At 31.4% G+C, this 21,726-nt stretch overlaps 1 protein-coding gene across 1 annotated transcript in view; it reads right to left on the reverse strand.

Moving 5' to 3' along the window:
- The window catches only part of Nsun2 (tRNA (cytosine(34)-C(5))-methyltransferase Nsun2), a 116,206-nt gene that overhangs the window by 56,237 nt on the left and 38,243 nt on the right, over positions 1-21,726 (reverse strand). The window contains exons 4-8 of the mRNA XM_085813300.1: positions 16,690-16,794; positions 12,418-12,523; positions 12,235-12,306; positions 3,956-4,037; positions 3,732-3,868 (exon numbers count right to left, since the gene is read on the reverse strand). Of these exons, the coding sequence (XP_085669426.1) occupies positions 3,732-3,868; positions 3,956-4,037; positions 12,235-12,306; positions 12,418-12,523; positions 16,690-16,794 (502 nt within the window). The remainder of the gene's footprint in view (positions 1-3,731; positions 3,869-3,955; positions 4,038-12,234; positions 12,307-12,417; positions 12,524-16,689; positions 16,795-21,726) is intronic.

Below are 21,726 nucleotides of genomic sequence, written 5' to 3' on the forward strand. Positions count from 1 at the left end.
TAACATGTCATATGTTACACTGTATTATCCATCAGGAGGCATTATGTGGTTTATCCCTACAACTAAAAGACGTAATGGAAAAAGTTTGCAAAATTACTAACTTAATTCACGGCGGAAATCGTTCTCTTACACACCGAAAATTTAAAACATTTTTAGATGAATTGGAAACTGATTATGGAGATCTGCTTTTACATAGTAATGTTCGTTGATTAAGTGCTGGAAAGTGCTTGAGGAGATTCTTTACACTTCGTAAAGAAGTTCATCTTTTTCTCACAGAAATTGCCGTCAATTAAAATTTGACAGCAAATTTAGTTGATAAAAATTTTACTTATTCACTTGCTTTCCTAACGGGCATTACAAATTATTTAAATATTTTGAATAAATCCTTGCAAGGTGTACGTATCCAAATGATCAGAAGGTTGTTGATGCGTGTTCTTTGATCTATTGCACCAAGATATTTTACTGTACATTTATTTACAATTTATTTACAAGTCGTATGCCACCTGGCATGTTTACAAGCGTTATGCCTCCTGGCATGTACATGATAGACATATTCTGCCACCTGACAGATACGATGCAATTACCTCAATTAGCGGTAATGCACCCAACATTTTGACGTGTCCGCTTCCCTTACGTTCTGTAACGCAACTAACTCTTTGTGCGGTGCGCCCTCTGGGCACAAATCACCGCAATCACCGAGGAGGCCAAAACATCCTCCCCCCGATGAATTACATTCATCTTAATACAATCTTCAATATATGCAAACAAGTAAATGAAAAATATAGAAACTGAAAACATACAAAAACCTTCAAAAAGTATAAAATTACATATCACACTTACCAATCTTCTAGCAAAACATCTTATATCTTACTATATTGAAACATTAACTATGAGGGTTAAACTAGAACAAATAAAATTATTAGTACAATAAGAAATAAAAAAATAATAAAACATATTCAATATAAACCAAACACTTAAGTTAATGTTCTTCAACTGGTAAAAGACACAGTTTGGTAATAGAACGTTTAATGTCCCCGTGCACAGTTTTTAGTCTAACCACTCGGACATTATTGTCTCTTCCAGGAAACACCTCTATTACTCGCCCGAGTTTCCACCGTAATGAAGGCATATTATCTTCTTTAATGAGAACCAAGTCATTTAGACGAATATTTCTGCTAGGCTGTCTCCATTTGCTACACTGCTGTAGTTGGCACAGGTACTCTTTAGACCACCGCTTCCAAAACCCTTGGAACATCTGCTGTGTTAGTTGCCATCTTTGCAATGGAGACACTCGTACTTCGCTTAAATCTTGTTCCGGAACAGCTGTTAAAGAAGTCCCTATAATAAAGTGTCCATGAGTCAAAGCTGTCAAATCATTGGGATCACTGGAGACCAGTGTTATTGGCCTCGAATTTAAGTATGCTTCGATTTGTGCAATTAGAGTTAGAAACTCTTCATAAGTCAAAAATTGAGTTCCAACACATTTCTTTAGATGCAGCTTCATAGATCTAACAGCTGCCTCCCATATACCACCATGATGTGGAGCAGCTGGCGGGTTGAATTTCCACCTTATGTTTTCATTTGAAATTCTGAGGTTGACTGGACAGATGAAACTGCTTCCTTGAGGATTTTATTTGAACCTGTAAAATTAGTTCCACAATCACTTCTTATTTCTTGAGGTTTTCCTCTCCTCGAAGCAAATCGTTTTAGAGCAGCTAGGAATGCTTCACTTGATAAGTCACTAGCAATCTCTAAATGGATAGCCTTTGTAGCTAAACAAACAAAAATACAGACGTAACGTTTAATTGGTTTTATACCTCTTCCCCTTTTCATTTTAACAGAAAATGGGCCGGCGTAATCAATGCCAACCTTTGAAAAGGTTCTGCTTTTCAAATGTGTTTGTTTCAAACAGAAAACACATTTTGTTTTCCAAAATAAATATTACAAGCAAACTGAGGGATTAGCCATGGGAAGCCCCCTCAGTCCCATCCTGGCTGATATCTACATGCATTATTATGAATCAAAATTGTTTGAAACTTTAAACTTCCCGGCATGGTTCCGCTACGTAGACGATACTTTTACCCTGTTTGAAGGTAATAAAGATGATTTAAATAGAGTTCTTTCAACAATGAATTCTATTGATCCTGCTATTCAGTTCACTTTTGAACTTGAGACTTGCAATTCTCTTCCGTTTCTCGACATTATGGTCACACGTAACACATCCAACTTCAGTACTACAGTTTACCGTAAACCTTCATCGGTTTGCCTTCCACCACACTTTAAATCATGTCATCCGACTAAACAAAAGTTAGCTTCATTTTATTCCTATGTTTTCCGTGCTCTTCAAGTTTGCTCCTCCAAACTAGCCCTTGATGAAGAACTAAATTATTTAAAAGCAATAGCTATTGACAGGGGCTTTTCACCCAACATTATTAATCAAGCAGTTAAAAAATTCTCATCTCAACACACTAAAAGCCACACTCTTATTTTAGGAGATTATAAAAATTCTGTTGTCATTCCCTTCTTTCCATCAATTAGCTATAAAGTTGCACATATTTTGCAGAAATTTAACTTTCGGGTTGTTTACTCTCCCATCAATAAAATTCCAACTTCTATACTCAAGGACCCCATTCCGGATATGAATTCCTGGGGTATTTATAGGATTCCTTGCCAGTGCGGTTTAATGTACATTGGCCAAACTAAGAGAGCCTTAAAATTTCGCGTCAAAGAACATGAGGCATATGTTAGAAAAAAGGAAACACAGAAGTCTTCTGTTGCTCAACATTGTTGGTCCGAAAATCACACTTTCAATTTTTCTGCTGCCAAAATTATTCAAAAAACATCTTCCATTGGAGAACTGGATTTTCTAGAGGCATTTCACATTCATAAAAATCTTTCTGTTCTAGTTAACGATCCTAATTCCAATCCAAATTTGCCTTCGGCTTTTAGAGAAATTATGTTTTAGTTCTGGTTTCGCCAACAGATGGCGCCACTTGCTTATTCTTGTCCAGGCTTTCTTATCTTATCTAAACATTATTTCCTATCTTGTTCATTTGCGGTTTTGCAGCTGAAGATGATGGTTCGGTAAAACCATCGAAACTAGTCCTGTGAAAATTTTGTAAATTAACGCTGATTTTTGTTGTTTGACTTCTGAATTAGTATTTATTCGGCGTGTTATTGTGTCTTAATTATAATAACTTATATTGTTGCTATACATTGCACTGTTAGTTTGAAAGATTTAAAGATAGTATATACTTGATAATAAATTAACAATTTTCTTTTTGCCACACACACACATGGTAGGGGGGGAGAACTTACTGTGGTATAGTTACATGAAGTATTTTACATAGACAGAGTAGATATATAGTGTTATAATTAATGTATACATAATGAATATTGTTTCAGTATGTACTTCTTAACATTGGCTAAACAAAACATGTTTAGTATATGCAGAGTAAGCACATCTCTAAAACTAGCTCTTACATATTCAGAAGCTGATCACTACTGATTTACGTTTTAGAAATATCTGTTCTTATATCTTGTTAAAAATGATTTAAGCCAGTCCCCCCCAATAAACTTATCTTCATATTTAAATATGTGAAGAAGAAAATATTTTATAAACTTCTTCCTACAAAGCATTTTAAAAAGAGTCTGCCAGATGTTAGATCTTTGAGATTATTTCAAAAACAGGTCAACTTTGCTTTTGGGTAAAATAAATAAATTATACTCACTTCCTTGATTCTAATGTTGGGGAAATTCGCAGCATCATTATTTGTAATGAGAAGACATGGGCTATTCAGCCGTTTAGCTTGATGAACAAGCATGTAACATCGTCTGTTATCAAGATCATTTGCAACAATTAAACCATCTGCAAAATAAGAACTTACATATAAAGCACATATAAACTACAGTGTTATTCAATAATATAAAAGCAAAAATGTACATATATATAAACCTGGAATCTTTCCTTCATCACTATGTAGAAATTCAATAAGTTGAGCCGTTTTAGATCCTGGAGCAGCACACATATCTAAGACCTATAAAATTATTTGAATTTTCTTTTCTTTCATAAAATATTCATAAAATAAATGGTAATTGTTTAGAGAATAGATAAAGATCCCATATTTTAAAAACAAAATTAACTACAACTGTTTAAAGAACATAAAGAATAGTTTTTAGATCCTATAAATTTTAAAAAAAACTATGATATTAACTTATTGTTAATACTCAAGACTAAAAAATAAATATTTTTAAACAACACTTGTTCTTGTTTGTTAACTTCCTGTTTCGTGTATGGCACTAACACACACAAGACAGGAAGTTACCTTTTAAGATCATTTTTTGTTTAAAAGTAGGAGAATATAAATCAAACATTTATAAAAATACTACTACAGTCAAAAGTCGTTAATCCAGACTCGGCAGGACTTCGGAGAGTTCGGATTATCGATTTTTCCCAATTATAGATCATCAGTTTAAATCTGGCAAGATGGCACGCAGAAATTATAAAATTAAAAATATGAAACCTTAATTTATGAAATAAAGAACGATTATGATCTAAAGGATATCAAATTTTACACACACACAAAAAAAAAAGCTTAATATTTATTTGTTTACTTTATTTAACCTTTCTTTAAATGTAAGTTGTTTAAGTTGCTTTGTTTTATGTGATAATACTTTCTCTTTAAGTCTATAAACAGACATAATTTTTTGTTCAGTTACAAACTTCCGTTGTTCAAGTCCTATAATTGCTGTGTCGAGAATACCGACTAATTTGTCAAATGAAATTTTTTCGTTTTCAATAATCTCTGTGTCACTTTCTTTCACTATCGGAAGCGAATTATAATGACGAGGAATTTGATTTAAATCATATCAAAGACGGAGTACATCGAGATGAAATATTACATTTAGTAAGGAATTATAAGCTGAATAAAATAAAAACATCTGCCCTTAAGATAAGGATAGTGCTGACAGATAAACTTCCAAATCATTGCTCACCGCGGCATTTCCCCCCTCCCCCCACCACAGAGCAGCGTGAAATTGATAAACAGATTTCGGAATGGTTAGAGAAACAAAGGATATGCCTTTATCCATTTTTTACAGAAATTCCACTTTAATGGACTTTGAAACATACTTTCGCTTTGTAGATCCTTTACATATTAGTAAATATATATCAGAAATTCTATTTGACATAATCGAAAGTTCAAGCTTACTTTTATAAAATTGCTCTAACAGTCTACAAAAAATAATAAGCCGGATCCAATTCGAAGATTAAGGAACAACGCAATCTGCAACATTAACTGAATTAGATAATTTTAGCTTAGCTTATACTGTCCGTTATACATTAAACGCGCATGGGTAAACGTATTATGCGCATGCGCACACGCATATTTGTAGCCATAAAGGTCTTACGCGCATGCGTAAACGCCTATGCACATGCGTCAACACGGCGCATGCACAGAAAGTTTGTAGCTTTGAGGTCCGGATTATGGGTGTCCGAATTAACGACTTTTGACTGTATAATGATTTTATATTTTTAGCACTTATAAAGCAAAAAATAATTAAATATCATTCATTTGTTATAAATAAAATCTGGTATTTTTCCATTGATGGAAAACCATTTGATGCCAAATACAAATGCTGCCACAAAATCTAGTTACTGTTAGGAATGGTAACCTTAATAATACCTATAACTCTATGATAAGAATAGCTATTTTATTAATTCAAAATAAACTGAAAAGCAAAAAAACAAAAATTTACAAAAACCTCTGTAAACTATTGTACCATTAATTTTCATAACACACCATTTTGGTGCTTTGGTAGTAGTAAAATAAAGTTTCATTTTGTGGTTTCTCAAACACTTTCAGTATACAGATGATACCCTTGTCTCATGATATCTCCAAACAAAGATTTTAACAGATAATTAACTGAGGCTGTCTGAGGCAGTTACCATATCATGTAATCCATATTGAATCCCTTTTAAAAAATCACATTTCTGAAAAAAATGGCAAATGAAGATTGCAAAGGGAAAATTACATAAATGCTCAATTTTCCTCCTTAATTACAATGATATTATTGTATTGCAACTAGTGATGTACAGTAAACAGTTTACTACAATTTGAGCAGTTTTGTTTCCCTCTCATCTCTCTAATACTCTGAAAACTCAACTTCAGAACATTACTAACAATCTTATTATTATACACATACCTCACTTATTTATCTCGCTAATTTATGCTTTATAGCATATATATATATTTTAAAAATTATAAAGCTAACCTACTTTTATATTTACATTAGCATGTTATTTATATCTGACAGTTATAACTAAACTCTCATAATAAATATATTTTAAAATTAAATTTCTTAAAGAAAACTTAATTGAATATTTAGATGTAAGAAAAAATACAGCACTTCATAAATTATTGATTACTATTATATGTTCTGCAAGCAGAAATTAACTGTAACTTGTTTACTAAATACAAATAAAATAGACATCAAGTCGAAGTATAACAGATAATTTGAAAATTTTTTAGAAACAAATATTACATATATAAAAAAGAATGGACAAAATACTTCTTGAAACAAAGTCTAAAATTATACATATATTATTCACAATGTGCCAAAATAGTCCTCTTGATAGGGATACACTGTATAGAGTAGTAGACAATAACTTTAAATGAAGCATGTGATAAAAAAACGTATGAGTTACCGTTCTGGAATTTTATTAAAGGGATAAAAGCTTTTGTAAAATCTAAAATTATTGAACATTAATTATTATACTTTAACAGCTGAATTATTTTACTTTCAACAAAATACTGATTAAGCCAATGGTTTTCAAATTGTGCTTTAAATTATTTAAATTTTCAAATTATCTGTTATGCTTATGTCTGCTTATGTCTTAATGACTTAATGTCTGCTTTATTTGTATTTAGTAAACAAGTTAAAGTTAATTTCTGCTTGCAGAACATATAATAGTAATCAATAATTTATGAAGTGCTGTATTTTTTCTTACATCTAAATATTCAATTAAGTTAAGCCATGGAGCTCTACATAACTCTTCTAGGAGTTTTACAAGTAAAAATTAAAATTCAAGATATTAGTTTTGAATATCACATGGATCAAAAACTTAATATTTAAATAATTAATTAAATATTTTTAATTGTATTATTAGCTAAAACAATACAAAGCAGATCAGTTTTTATGAGTAAATTGATGATGAAATAATGATTTTCTTTTCATTCCCCAAATAAAGTATTTAATATTGAAATATTTTTAATTCTTTTTTCAACATTTATTTTTCTGGGGGTAACAGAGGTCTGGCACCCCCCCAGACACACACAGAGAGGGGGGGAAATGGATTACTTAACAAAATTTGAAGACCACTGGACTAGACCAATGTTTTCTAAACTTTTTAGCATAATGATCCTAATGACTCATATGCATACACACTGGTGTTCAAAATTAAGAGAAATTTCAAATGTGTTCAATTATCTCTAGAAGTGATAGAGAGATTTTAATGAAATTAAATTTGACATATAATACAAAAAAAAAAAAAAAAAAATACTGTGCAATAGTTATAAGTACATAATGAATCATCATGCATTACACTCATAGGTGCAAGAAGGAGATTACAAGGAAGGAAACAGAGATTACAAGATCAAACACAAAAGTAGGTTAATAGAAGTATGAGTTTAAGAGTCCCAGTTTTCAGAATGTAATATGATACTGCAAAATGAGATATTTTATGAATCCCTGTTGTATTTGGTCCCTCTCCTGCAGCAATGTTTTTTCAGGTCTCGGAAGGTCAGGCAGGGCAAGGTTGCTATTGCTCCCTCATGAGTCTCTCATACATATTTAATAGGGTTTAGATCTGAAGATCTGAATACTCAAACCACCAAGTTAATATTCTCACTCTCTTGAAAACCATTCCCTAGATTAGATTTATGTGGATGAGCATTTTGTCCATAAAAAATTGAGACCCAACTGCAGCCCTGAAAAGGCTGCAAGGCCTTAAGATTTGTTTCCTATACATTAAAACAGTCATAGTGTTTCCATAAAGTCAAGAAGGTTTGCGCGCTCATCCATTTTGCTGCCTACACATCAAACTTAAGCTATCATACTGGTCCCTTTCTCAGAAGATGGGGGGGGGGAGAGGTAGCAGGCTCTTAGTTCTCTTGAGATGAAGGTATGCTAAGAATCAATGGTTAGGATGAAGAGTCATATCTGTGAAGAGAATGGTCCCCCACTGATGCATGGTCTAAAGTCGATGTTCTCTGTATCATGATAAACAGGCTCTTGTTTGTGCAGAAGTAATTGAGGCATAAATAATAGGTCTTCTCGCAAACTTTTCCATAAAGCAAAATTCAGTTGAATTATTGGATTTGTACCATGCATGTTTTTAATCACAGCCCTTTGTCGAAACACCATCCAATGTTTAAATGTGATTTTTGCAAGAGACTAAAAATGATGATAATTTTATTTATTCTACTCACAATTAATTGGATTCCACTATGATATTTGTAGGTTGAGAAGAAGACCAATACATCATCATATCCTTCCAGCATTTCCCTTCTCTTGTGAAACAAAAAAACTCCTTAGAGATGAATACATTTGATAACGAAGACTATTATTGTAAACAGGAAATGGTTTCTCAAAAAAGGAGAGCAGTAGGTACAAGAAATCAGTCTTTTTAAGTGCCTTTTAAAGATATCCATACCCCGATCCAAAGAAATAAAAAACTACATTTGTAAAGCTGAAATTTAAGTGAATTATGAATTGGAATTAGAATCTAAAGGTAAAATTTCTCTCAAAAAATAGGGTTGAAATGATGCCAAAGGGCACATTTTGAAGATTTTGTTAATGCAGATGAAGTAGTGGAAACATCATCTAAATTCTGGAATGCACAAATTTTAGATATAGTAACTGTCAAAATTCAGATTTAATTATTTAACAGTGAAAACAACAGTGAATTAGGTAACATACTTTTGATGCCCTAACTGTCAACAAGAGTGGAAGTTCTATAGATAATTCAAAATGTGAAAGATGCTGTCAATTTTATGTCAAGTGGCCAGGAAGCAGGGAAAAAACATTTACTTAGTTTGCAGGAACAAACAGCAAAATTCCAATAATCTGTATACTTTGAGAGGATGTATATCTGTACGAAGGGTTATGAGAATTAGAGAATTATGAATGTAGGTGGATCGGAAAAAAAAAAAAAAAAAAGGTTACAAGCATCAGCATTTGAAAAGTAATTATTGTGAAGAGAATACTTTATCCCCAGAGTGTAGGCAGATGGCACTAGTTGTCAACCAGCAGTTGTGCAGGTACATAGTGTAAGTTTGCAGATGCGTAAGAATGATTGAAGTGGCAAGACATTTAGATTTCGCTTAGAGGTGCGAGTTGTGATTTGTTATCCTGAGCAAGAGTTTCAGAACATGTCTGCCTATTCCAGGCCATGTTGTGCTGTGATTATTAGTGACTTGCATTAGTGATGTTGAGTGTTCCAGCCATTAGGTTTATCTCGCTAGTTTACTACAAACCAGAGCTCTCCCTGCACTTTAAAGTATTCTGTGAGCCTTCAGGCTAATCTACCACAACATGAAATTAGTATGTTATGTTATTCTGTTAAGCAAGAACTGCGTAGCTTCTTGTTGTGTGACCCAAGTCGGGTCATTGTTAATTTTATGTTTGAATAAAAGGGTCTTATACACCCTTCTTCTGATTTTTGTTTTGTTTCACAAGGCTAGAAGATTATTCTTCAAGAGTCCTTTCAAAAGTTTATGTTCCAAAGAGACATAGACTTTACAAGGTCTTGTCTTTTTGAGTTTTGTTTACATTTCTAACTGTTCGATTTTTTCCGGTAATTAAAATATTTGTGCAGCCAACTTGGTGCAGCTAGGTATTTTTTTTAAAGAAAAGAATGATGACTATTAATTCCAAAAATTTTTTACTATCTGTATACATATTTTACATTTTAATTAGTTAATTATTTTACCAACAGACAGGTTTTTGTTTCTTTTGTTCTGGTGAAAATTAAATGGCATTTGTTTTAAGAATAAATTCAAATCAATAGTTTCCCTTAGCATTTTTGAAGCAAAATTATATATTTCTTCAAAAATTTTACTGCATTTTTTTCTATTACAACCAAATCCCACAACTGCATATTTTAAAAGTCGAAAAAAAAAAAAAAAAAAAAACTACTTGTTTACAAAAAGCAATGGAATTTGAAGTACAGCAGGCGAAATGCATCCGAAAATAGATATGCTATTCATTAAAAAGTAAAGAATTATCACACACATATTTTCCTGAAGAACTGTCATATACATTGTTGCCAGATTTCTGTGCATTTTGAAAATTTGGTGACTTTCAATGCGGTGGTCATGCAAATAACTAAGGAGCACATTTTCATTAAACTTGGAGTGTTATTGTATAAGCAATAACCAAACATACCCATGTCTTAAGAATTACTTAATCAAGATTTATAGAATATAAAACTATTTTATATTTTTAAACACAGTCATGTAAAAAGAAAATAATGAGAGTATAAGAGAAAAATTTGAATGGAAAAGGGATAAGTGAAAGAAAATATTTTATATTTTAAAGAAATAAAAAACTCTTTCAGAAAAGATATATCAAATCATTTTACGAAAAGAAAAATAATAATAATAATCAACCTGAAAAACCACTCTGAAAGTAGTTCTTATGCTTTTAAATAAAAGAAAAATTAATGTACTTTTTACAAAAACAATCAGCAACAAGATTTTTCCTAAATTTAATTCTCACACTAATTCCTCTTATGCTCAGCATATGCGAAATTAAATAATAATTACTAAAAAAATGTCCTAAAATTGAAATTTCAGATTTATTGCTTTATTTGTTTTTTAGTCCATTTTTCTAATAATGTGTTCTATTATTAATGCCAGAATGATCTTTACAGTTTCTATTTTTAATAGATTTATCCCTGTTCAGTGTCAATATAAACACAGTTGTCTGTGGTGCAAAAAGTAAATGCAACAGCTATGAGATGCATAGCATGTGAAAAGTTGTGGACAAATAAATTTTTTACATATGCTAACCATATAAGTTCAAAAGTAATTTTAAAAGATTATTATGAAGAGAATTTTGTATCCAAAAGAAGGGATCTAAAAAGAAAAATTTGCAAAAATTCAGGATTTGTATTCATAAGAAAATTAAAGTGTTGATTTGCACACAGAATGCTAGGTGGGTTTAATAATAAAATTAATTTTTCTCTATCATTATATTTCATAAATAAAGTATATTTTCAAATATATATAAGAATAAATTTTCAGCAATTTGCAATCCTGATTTTCTGAAAATCAAAATTTTGCTTGTTTATGTCCAAAAATGAATGTGGATTACTGGCTTTCATGAACTATCCTGTATAATCCTATTGTATAATGGTAGTAGCTGTACACAGTATAAAACAGAAAACATCACTAACAATTTTATACAAGCACACTTCACAACAATTAAAAACAGCATACTTCATAATGATTCAATCATTAACATAATTCTACAGTTTTATTCATTTGGAGCCAAATTTGATAACAATAGGCAAAATCCCACAAAAAACAATGATTGTCCCTTGTATTTGAAATACAGGAACCAATGAGCCAACAAAATCTTAAAAATGAAAACTTACTTCATCAGCTTCTACACTTGTTGAGGAACTAACATTAACAAGGTTTACTAAGAAAAATTCAACTTGAACATGCTTTCCCTGCAGATTATGAGAATAAGACAAGTAATATATTCAAGCAATTTTCAAAGATCTTAAAGTTATGCCTTTTTTACCATGGGAATAATTCTACTTGTTAGCCAGCACAAGAATGAAAGAACTCCCTTATAGGTAATATTATATATCGTTGAACTTGTGAAAACTCCAGTTTTAATTTCTTAGTTTCCCATCTTCCTCGTCAAACCATATTCTTATCAGCTCAGGATTTATCAGCTTGGATTATATAACATAGTATGAGAAGGAAAATGCTTACATATTTCTCCATAATGGACTTCATAAGGCATATGAAATCTAGTTTTTCATTTGATAATGTTTATTAGCTTTATACAACATAAATAAAATTTTCCTGCAGATGATTGTTTTCCTTGGTGATTTCCTTATTTTTATTTAATGTACAGTATTATTACACAAGCTGGTACACCACTTAGCATATTTCTATTAATGAATATTTTGGCATACTTTTATTTCTGAATATTTACCTTATGATGAGGCTGTACATCAAGTAAGAGTGGAGGTATCATGCTTACAGTTTCTTGCCTACTAATATTTCCCTAGGAAAAAATGATGCAGTGTTACACGAATACTTATTATGAAAATATAAGCATTACTTTATTGACATAAAAAGACAAAACTCATTAAAGGAAGTTATAGTAACAACATACTGTTTCTGTTTCCGAAACGAGAAAATTGTGCAACTGCCTAAAACCTTCAGAAGATCGGATTGTAACACGGGACAATTTCATTTGCCATGCTAAATCAGCAGGATACCTAAAACAGAATATAAAGTAAAGCTTTTCAAACAATTTCAGATCTTATTTAAAAATGCAGATTACAGCAAAACAAAAATTAATTACTAAATAAAAACATTCATAATATGTCCTCTAAATAATATGTACTATTTATTAACACTAACTACAGTTAATGAAAAGTTTAGATAAAAGGTAAAACTTGTGTTCCTAAGAAGGTGAAAGTATATCATCAATTTTTAGCATTTTACTAAATGTAAAATGTACACTCTGCACACGAAAAAAGGGAAAGGACAGTTCTTTATCTTCCATTTTACTGGGCCGATTAATGAAATTTAAGTTGCATATTTCACGTCTCAAAAGCACAACTCAGAATGTATATTAGATTTATTTACAGCAATGTTTAAACATATGTATTTTGACATAAAATCGGACTTTTTCTGAAATGACGTAGCTGTCTTTTTCCATATTCTGAGTCTATGACTCAAATTATGCCCAAATATTAAATTTTGTAAAATATGGTGAGAAACTTACCATGAAATTTAAAAATTTATCTCAGCACACTTTTTTCAATTTGTGCCAAAAATAATTAACTTGTTAAAATTCTTAATTTATAACAACCTATTTTCCTTTCCCTTTTTAATTGTGAATGAGTGGGAAAAAGGTGCATCATTCATTGTTTCAAATAATTCTAACAAAGTGCATAAAGCACATTTGGCATTATTATCACTTATAACAAATATGCCAAATTTCAATATGTACCAATATCTATTAAATTAAATTAAAATTTAAACAAATTTAAATTTTAACAAACATGTATATACGTAAAAAAGCAAATTTGAAGTTAAAATAATTTTAAAAAATTGCAAACATATAAAAGATTTAATTTTTGAACTAATCTACAATATCATTTAAGTTCAGATAGCATAAGTAAATCAAGTGCAAAACCAAACCATAAAAATAAATTCATCAATTTAGCAAATTAAAATTAATCTAAAAAAAAAAAATTTTTTTTAATGCATAAGTGAATGACTGTTGAGCAGGCAGGAGACAAGACTAATCAAGGGGAAGTTGCCTCCAAACCTAACTCTCCAATCTTTCAATTCCTGTTTCATCATTCATGCAGGCAAGGGTAAAAGTCAAAACCAAAAGTAAAGAGTGAAGAATAATGTCCAAAAAGAAATACCAATAGAGTGGTACCTTTAGAAATTAGCAATTAAAAATTTAAGTTCTAAAAGGAAAATACAATAAAGTTCTTTGAGAAATAAGCAATGTAAAGTCAAGTATTAAATTAAACTTTTTAAAAAATTAATTTTTCAGAAAAATTAATTTAGAAACCAATGCATTTTAGAAACCCTTGTCTACAGAAACCTCCCCGATACGAATAGGCATATCAATAAAAAGAAATTAAAAAGGAACTAGACATAATTTATATAAACCAATAAGAAACAAAAAGAACCAATTCATAATTTTTTAAAAAAACAAATGTATACAGTCAAAAGTCGTTAATCCGGACTCGTCGGGACTTCTGCGATTCCGGATTATCGATTTTTCCAGATTATAGATCATCAGTTTAAATCTGGTAAGATGGCATGCAGAAATTATAAAATAAAAAATATGAAGCTGTAATTTATGAAATAAAGAACAATTATGATCTAAAGGGTATCAAAATTTACAAAAAGAAAAAGCTTAATATTTATTTGTTTACTTTATTAAACAATTCTTTAAATGTAAGTTGCTTCGTTTCATGTGATAATATTTTCTTTTTAATTCTATTAAACAGACAAAATTTCTTGTTTAGTTACAAAGTTCCGCTGTTCAAGTCCTATAATTGCTGTGTCAAGAATACCGACTAATTTGTCAATCAAAATTTTTTTGTTTTCAATAATCTCTGTGTCACTTTCTTCACTATTGGAAGCGAATTATAATGATGAGGAACTTGATTTAAATCATATCAAAGACGGAGTACATCAAGATGAAATACTACATTTAGTAAGGAATTAGAAGCCAAATAAAATAAAAACATCTGCCCTGAAGATAAGGATAGTGCTGACAGATCAACTTCCAATTCATTGCGTGCCGTTCCCCCCCCCCCCCCCGGCGCAGAGCAGGGTGAAATTGATAAACATATTTCGGAATGATTACATAATCAAAGGATATGCCTTTATCCATTTTTTGCAGCAATTCCACTTTCTGTTTAATGGACTTCGAAACATACTTTCGCTTTATAGATCCTTTACATATTAGTAAATATATATCGGAAATTCTATTTGACATAATCGAAAGTTCAAGCTTACTTATATAAATTGCTCTAACAGTCTGCAAAAAATAATAAGCCAGATCCAATTTGAAGATTAAGGAACAATGCAATCTGCAACATTAACTGAATTAGATAATTTTAGCTTAGCTTATACCGTCCGTTATACATTAAACGTGCATGTGTAAACGTATTATGCGCATGCGTAAAAGTATTACGCATATGCATGAATGCATTATGCATTGACGCATGCGCAGAAAGTTTGTAGCTTTGAGGTCCGGATTAACGACTTTTGACTGTACTTGAATGATTTACTTCTGATACTGGAATCCTAAAAGTATGTAATTCAAGTTTTAATTTTAACTGATCAACTATTTATGAGTTAAGTAATGTATTTTTTTAGAAATTTTCAACACAAAACTCTAATTTTTTGCAGGTATGCCTAGAAATATGTCTACTTTAAGGTCACGACAAAAATTTTATAGGTTATAATTTTAAAATGTGTTTCAAAAATTTATGCCAAATCAGAAAATAGTCGCAAATAACTTGGATTTAACCTAAATTTCGAATTGTCAAATGAATCAAGTAAGTTTAATAAAAAAAAGAGATGCTAATAAATATATACCAAATCATTTAATGCTGAGAAGCTAAAATTTAAAGCTAATTTTTTAAAAACTAGTCACATAGTTTTTACAAAACTTATCACTTTGGCATAATTTGAGTCGCAGAACTGAAATACAGAAAAAAAAAAAAAAAAAAAAAAAAAAAAAAAAAAAAAAAGGGCATGTTAATTCAGAAAATGTCTCATTTTGTGTCAAAATACCTATGTTACAACAATACCATATATAAATCTAATATATATTTTAAGTCTCGCTTTCGAGTTATGGAAAACGGGAGTTAAATTTCATCAACCAGCCCAGTAAAACAAAAGATATACGAGGGCCATCCAGGAAGTAGATTACGTTTCCGTCTGTGTCCGCTAGGGGCGGGGCTAGCGCGGCCATCTTGGGGTCAGAGCGTTGCGCAGCTCAGTCTGCATCTAGCCGTGCTAGTGAGAGGTTCGTGCTGTGCTCCGTTCAGATACTGTGACGGTTTGAAATGTCTGCGTTAATTGAAAATCCCGCGAGCTGCGAGGTGCGCTCAGTAATAAGGTTTCTGACTGCAAAAAACTGTAAACCGATAGAAATCTATCGGCAGCTTCGTGAAGTGTATGGGGACAACATTATCACTGAAGGTGGAGTGCGTCAGTGGGTCATAAGATTTCAAAATGGCCGAACCAATGTTCACGACGAGGATCGAAGTGGGAGACCCAGCATAGTGACCGCCGAACTTCTCGAAAAAGTCGATGCTAAAGTCCGTGAAAATCGAAATTTCACAATAACGGAACTTTCTTTGAGTTTTCCACAAATTTCGCGAAGTTTGTTGCACGAAATCATCAGCGAAAAGCTTGGTTACCACAAGTTTTGTGTAAGATGGAAGGCAAGAAGAGGTAACGAAGTGGTTGAAGGCGCAGGCGGCCGAATTTTTCGACAAAGGAATTTCCAAGCTCGTACATCGCTACGATAAATGCCTTAATTTGTATGGTGACTGTGTAGAAAAGTAGTATTTGAGTGTGGCTTTCATCTGTATATAATAAAATTTGTTTCCTATACTTTGTTTATTTTTTTATTCCAAAACGTAATCTACTTTCTGGATAGCCCTCGTAGAAGCATCCCCCCTATTTTAATGCAGGCTGTATAAATGGAAAAATTAAAATATTTTACCAGACTATACAATTTATGATATCTAATAATATGCCAATTATGACATCCACAACTTTTGATCTAAAATTTTAATTCACTTTGTTTTAAATACATTCTACTTAAATAAACATTTTGATTGTGTCTTATAAATGTTAGAACTATTATCTGTCTATTAGAAATGTAACTTACCAAGGCAAACTAAAAGGTTTCCATGAATCAGTCTCATTGCTTTTTATTTTAAGAAGATCTTCAAAATACTTTCCTTTAATAATATTTAGAAGTGCTTTTGCTTGTCTATCAAGAAAAGAGATAATTTTATTTGAATTATATCAAAACGCATCTAAAAAAGATAATACAATAAACATTTTCTTTCCCTTATATGAGTAACATTTTCTCTCTGTAATACAAGAAATAGACTTACTACAAAGTCTACGCTTAAAAACAAGTGGAATTAGATAAGTAAAATGGCACAATTAAAAGAGAAAACAATAACAATAAATTAATAAGTATATAATTCCCACTGAAATTCAATTTTTAGCTTCTCTGATCATCCTTTATTTTCAATCACCAAAAGAAAAATTTTTCCTGAACAAAAATAATAATTAGTCAAATTGTGCAGAATAACTTTTTACACTTATTTAAAAATATAACACAATACCTAATAACAGCATTAAAATTTACCTTACTTGTTATTGTGAAGCAAATAAAAGAATATATGAAATATTCATTGAAACCAAACAAAAATAGACTGGGTTTTAAAAAAGAAATACCAAGTTCTGGGGGGGGGATGTTCATTCTGCAAAAGAAATTTATAGCAATATATCATTCATAATAAGTATTACTCTTTTTATATTTCAAAATAAAATCTGAGGAGCTTAGGATATTTTACGGTTCTTACATATCTAGTAATCATATTGTAAATACTTTAGCAGAAGTCACAAAATTTTCAGAATGTGCTGAACTATATGCATAAACTTTCTTCAGTCAACCATGCTCATAACAGCCCTTCAATCGAGCAACGTTGCCCTTTTCGAATGCATTCAATATAAGGAAAAGAATATAGAAAATAAGAAATAATAGAAAAGAATATAGTTTTTATAGAAAAATCATGATATTGTTGCCTTAAAAAAAATTTAAAAATATCACTAGTTGAATTCGCAAGTAATGGAAGAAATTGTATTAAAATATCTATGGGAATACAGTTTTTTGCCGCAAAATTGATAGAGTGAACAATGATGAGATGTGTTTGGAAGATAACTGGTGTGCAATGCCAAGTTTGTGTAATTTTCAGATTTTTTTAAAGCAAAGATATATCACTGTGTGCATAGGAACAAGAACAGCACTAAAAAATTAGAGGAGCATTTCACAAAAAAAAAAAAAAAAAAAAAAAAAAATATATATATATTAAATTAAAAAAATAAAGAGTGTTTTCTTTTAATCGGTTGATAATGTTAGCCAACTTATGATAAATATTGATAGCTTGGGAACATTTTAAAAAAAGTTGCAAAAATTTACATTTTGTGCCTGATAAGTAATTTTTATCCTTTCATCAGTAAAAAATTGCCAAACTGCATTAACATAGCTGTATTTATACATAAGTACCTATTTTACAATGGATTGAAAGATATGAATGATTAATGTATTTATTATAATGCTCCACTAGGCTATTTAATGACTTCTTTAGCTATATTTTTAAAGGAAAATTATGTTTCTAAAAAAACGGGGAACAGTTATTTGTTTAAGAACTCACTAATGGATAGAGAAGAGAAGAGACCTATGTATTGATTAAACTGTGTTAGATAAGAGGTGGATAAAATCCTTTGTGTAGGAAAAATCAAGATTATTACAACTCTTCATTTTAATGGAGATAAGTTTTATTTATTATAAGCTATTTAAAAATTAACCTTTTTTAATTATTATTTTAGAAGATAAGTCTGTATTTCTTAACTTTATGGAAAATGTTAAGTGCTTTTTTATTACCCACATCCCAGCAAGAAGTTATGAACTCACTGATGACTTTAAAGAGAAATCTTTCTTTGAGTATCTTTACTACTATTTCAACAATATATCCAGTGTATCCAGTGTTACTACTTTTCTTATTTCTTCTTTTACCATACAAGGTACCTACACTTGTTGATTTTTCGCACATTTGCTTTCGTAAAAAAAAAGGGGGGGAAATCGGACAAATTTAGCACGAAAATTCAAAAATGAGAAAGAAAAGCGAAGTGCATGATGTCTTTTGAACGAGCTATATTACATTCTAGTCATGCAAAAAGTTAAATCTGAGATTTCACCAAAGAGGATAAAACCTGAAGTATGAGGTCCACTGCTAACCTAAAATGCAGAAATTTCCATAAAAGAAATCATAATTGCTACAAAATCACAACTACCGTAATTTCCGGAAGAAACGCCGCGGCGTTTACGAGTTTAAAACTTAAATTTTCAGCGGGTGCGGCGTTTAGGTGCACTAAAAATAAAATATTTCCTATGATGGTCATTGTACATAGTTTGGATGGCCTTGTCATTGTGCATAGACTGGTGCTGTTTCCACACAAAAGACCACTCAGTTGCTTTTTGCGAACGTTATTTTGTTTACATTCTTTCCCTTGAACAGACCTACGTGCCTTATTCACCCTAAACGAGATCTCAGAACAATAACATTCTTCCTCCTTTCAAATCAACATTTTCATCAGTTTGAATAGTCTCTCTCCTCTGCCATTCGATGAATCTTCCAGGACCCATCCTCTCCCCACCCCTGCCTTTTCTGCAATTTTTTTCAAAGGCGGACACGACTCCACCTGCCTTGCAGTAACGAACTCTAACGTATTTCCCTTTCAGCATGAATCGATTTTTCTTGGCATTCTGCCAGATACAGATCCCATCAGTTTGGGTACAAGTACTTGTTGGATAGTTTTTTAGTAAGAAGGGAGCGGAAAATTTTTGAAAATGGCACCTAAACGGCACAGAAGTTATACTGCTAGTTTTAAGGTTAATGTAATTTTACGTGCTGAACAAATTGGAAATCGAGCAGCAGCTCAAGAGTTTGAAGTGGACGAGAGATGTATTCGACGTTGGAGAACTGAAAAAGAACTTCTTAAAAATATGCCACAACAGAAACGAGCCAAAAGAAGTGGTACTGTAAGGTGGCTGAATCTAGAGAACGATCTTGCAAACTGGATAAAAGAGCAAGGAGGAAAGAGAATGGCAATTTCGACTGTGAAAATTCGCTTACAAGCAAAATTTATAGCAAAACGAACGAACATAAATGATTTCAAAGGAGGTTTAGCAGATTTATGAAAAGAAAAAATATTTCTGTGCGTACTAGAACAACCGTCGGGCAACAATTACCAATGGACTGGCAGGATAAAAAGTCATCTTTTCTAAAATATGTGACAGCTATTATTGACACACACACACAAAAAAAAAAAAAAAAATTCTTCGGTCACAAATAATAAATATGGATGAAACGGCGTTAGCTTTCGACTCTCCTGCAAACAGAACTGTTGATAAAACTGGTGCAAAAGCTGTATCTGTGCTTATGACGGGGCATGAAAGAACATCATTTACATGTGTGTTAGCTTGTGCCGTAAACGGTAACAAGCTAATGCAATTTATCATATTTAAACGAAAGACTATTCCGAAGGGAGATTTTCCTAATGACGTAATTATTTGTGCAAACGAGAACGGCTGGATGTGCGAAACAATCATGCATGAGTGGCTACAAAAAGTTTGGCAGTGTCGTATAGGATCTTTTTTCCAACCAAAAGGGTTATTGATAATGGATTCCATGCGTGCTCATTTGCTTAAGTCAGTGAAAACCAGATGTCAAAAATTGTCTACGACCGAAGCAATAATTCCTGGTGGTTTGACAAAAATCTTACAACCGTTAGATTTGTCAGGTAATAAATCCTTCAAAGCTGAAATTCGAAAGCGGTGGGAGTGTTGGATGAGTGAAGGATTGCATACGTATACCAAAAGCGGTAAAATGCATAGAGCATCTTATAAAAAAGTTGCAAAGTGGGTAGGAAGTGCGTGGAAATCGGTAAAAAAACATCGTCAATAATAGCAGGGTTCAAAGAAGCTGAAATTATATCCTTAGATAAAGAGACTGTAAACCAAGAGGATGAATGATCTGCAAGACTTGGACTTAGATCAGGATTTACTAAATCTTTTTAATTTAGATAGTGAAGAATCAGGTTTTGATAGCTTCATATGATGTATAGTTTGCTGTAATTCCTTTTGAAGTAAAATTTAAAATTTCCTTTTGTCATCCAAATTTAATATTTTGTTGTTGCAGCATTTTTTATAATATAGTCTGAGTATTACAAATATGGACTTCTTTAGTGGGTAACTATAAGTATATACCTTTCCACATTTCTTACCTTTAATTTATTTTTGAGTTATGGTTTCATTTCATGCATTTTTCTTAACTGGTATGTCATATATGAAGACTTAATTTGAGATTTTGCATCTATACGGCCCACGACGATGTCACGTGCAATTTAATTTATTGCGGCGTTTACACTGATGTGGCCTTTATTCCGGAAAATTATGGTGGATAGAGAGCATTCACACAAACAGCGTAGATGTTTTCTATGTCTAGAATCAAGTAGCAAAATAAATCAAATTATGTAATCAGAGCAAAGAATTGTTGCAATGTATATATATATTTGTGAATATGCAAAGTCTTGTGTGCAGCTACTAGTGGATCACATTCTGATAAAGACCTACTTGGCAGCCTGATTAGAACATAAGTACATAGTAAAATTTGATTTAATATGTTAATACTTCATTCTCTATTACATAATTTATGACAGGACACCAGGTAGCTTTGATTCAAAATTTATTTGATCTGTGACATAAAGAATTTTGAATTTTATTTCAAGAAATACAGAGTATTACTGTTCAAAACTAAATAAGTGATTCTGTAATGAATATATGTTGATGTATGAATTACTTATTAAGAATTTGCTTTACAAGCACTAAAAATACTAATTTTGATTTCTATTATGGAAGAACATAAGTGCTTTAGAAGTTGTCTAAAAATTTTACAAAGAGTGTGAAGTATTCAGATGAACTCTTAAAGGCCAATACATTAGATTTAGATAAGATTACAGGTCCTTTTGCTCAATGATAAACGGCAAAAAATACATGCTTTGAATAAGCAGGTACTAGAGTTATTGCATAATAAAGGCGTCAAATGTTCTAATGATGAATTTGAAAAAG

This window comes from Stegodyphus dumicola, chromosome 3, assembly GCF_044657685.1.
Source record: "Stegodyphus dumicola isolate Sdum_Otavi_A_Nest chromosome 3, ASM4465768v1".
Classification (NCBI taxonomy): Eukaryota; Metazoa; Arthropoda; class Arachnida; order Araneae; family Eresidae; genus Stegodyphus; species Stegodyphus dumicola.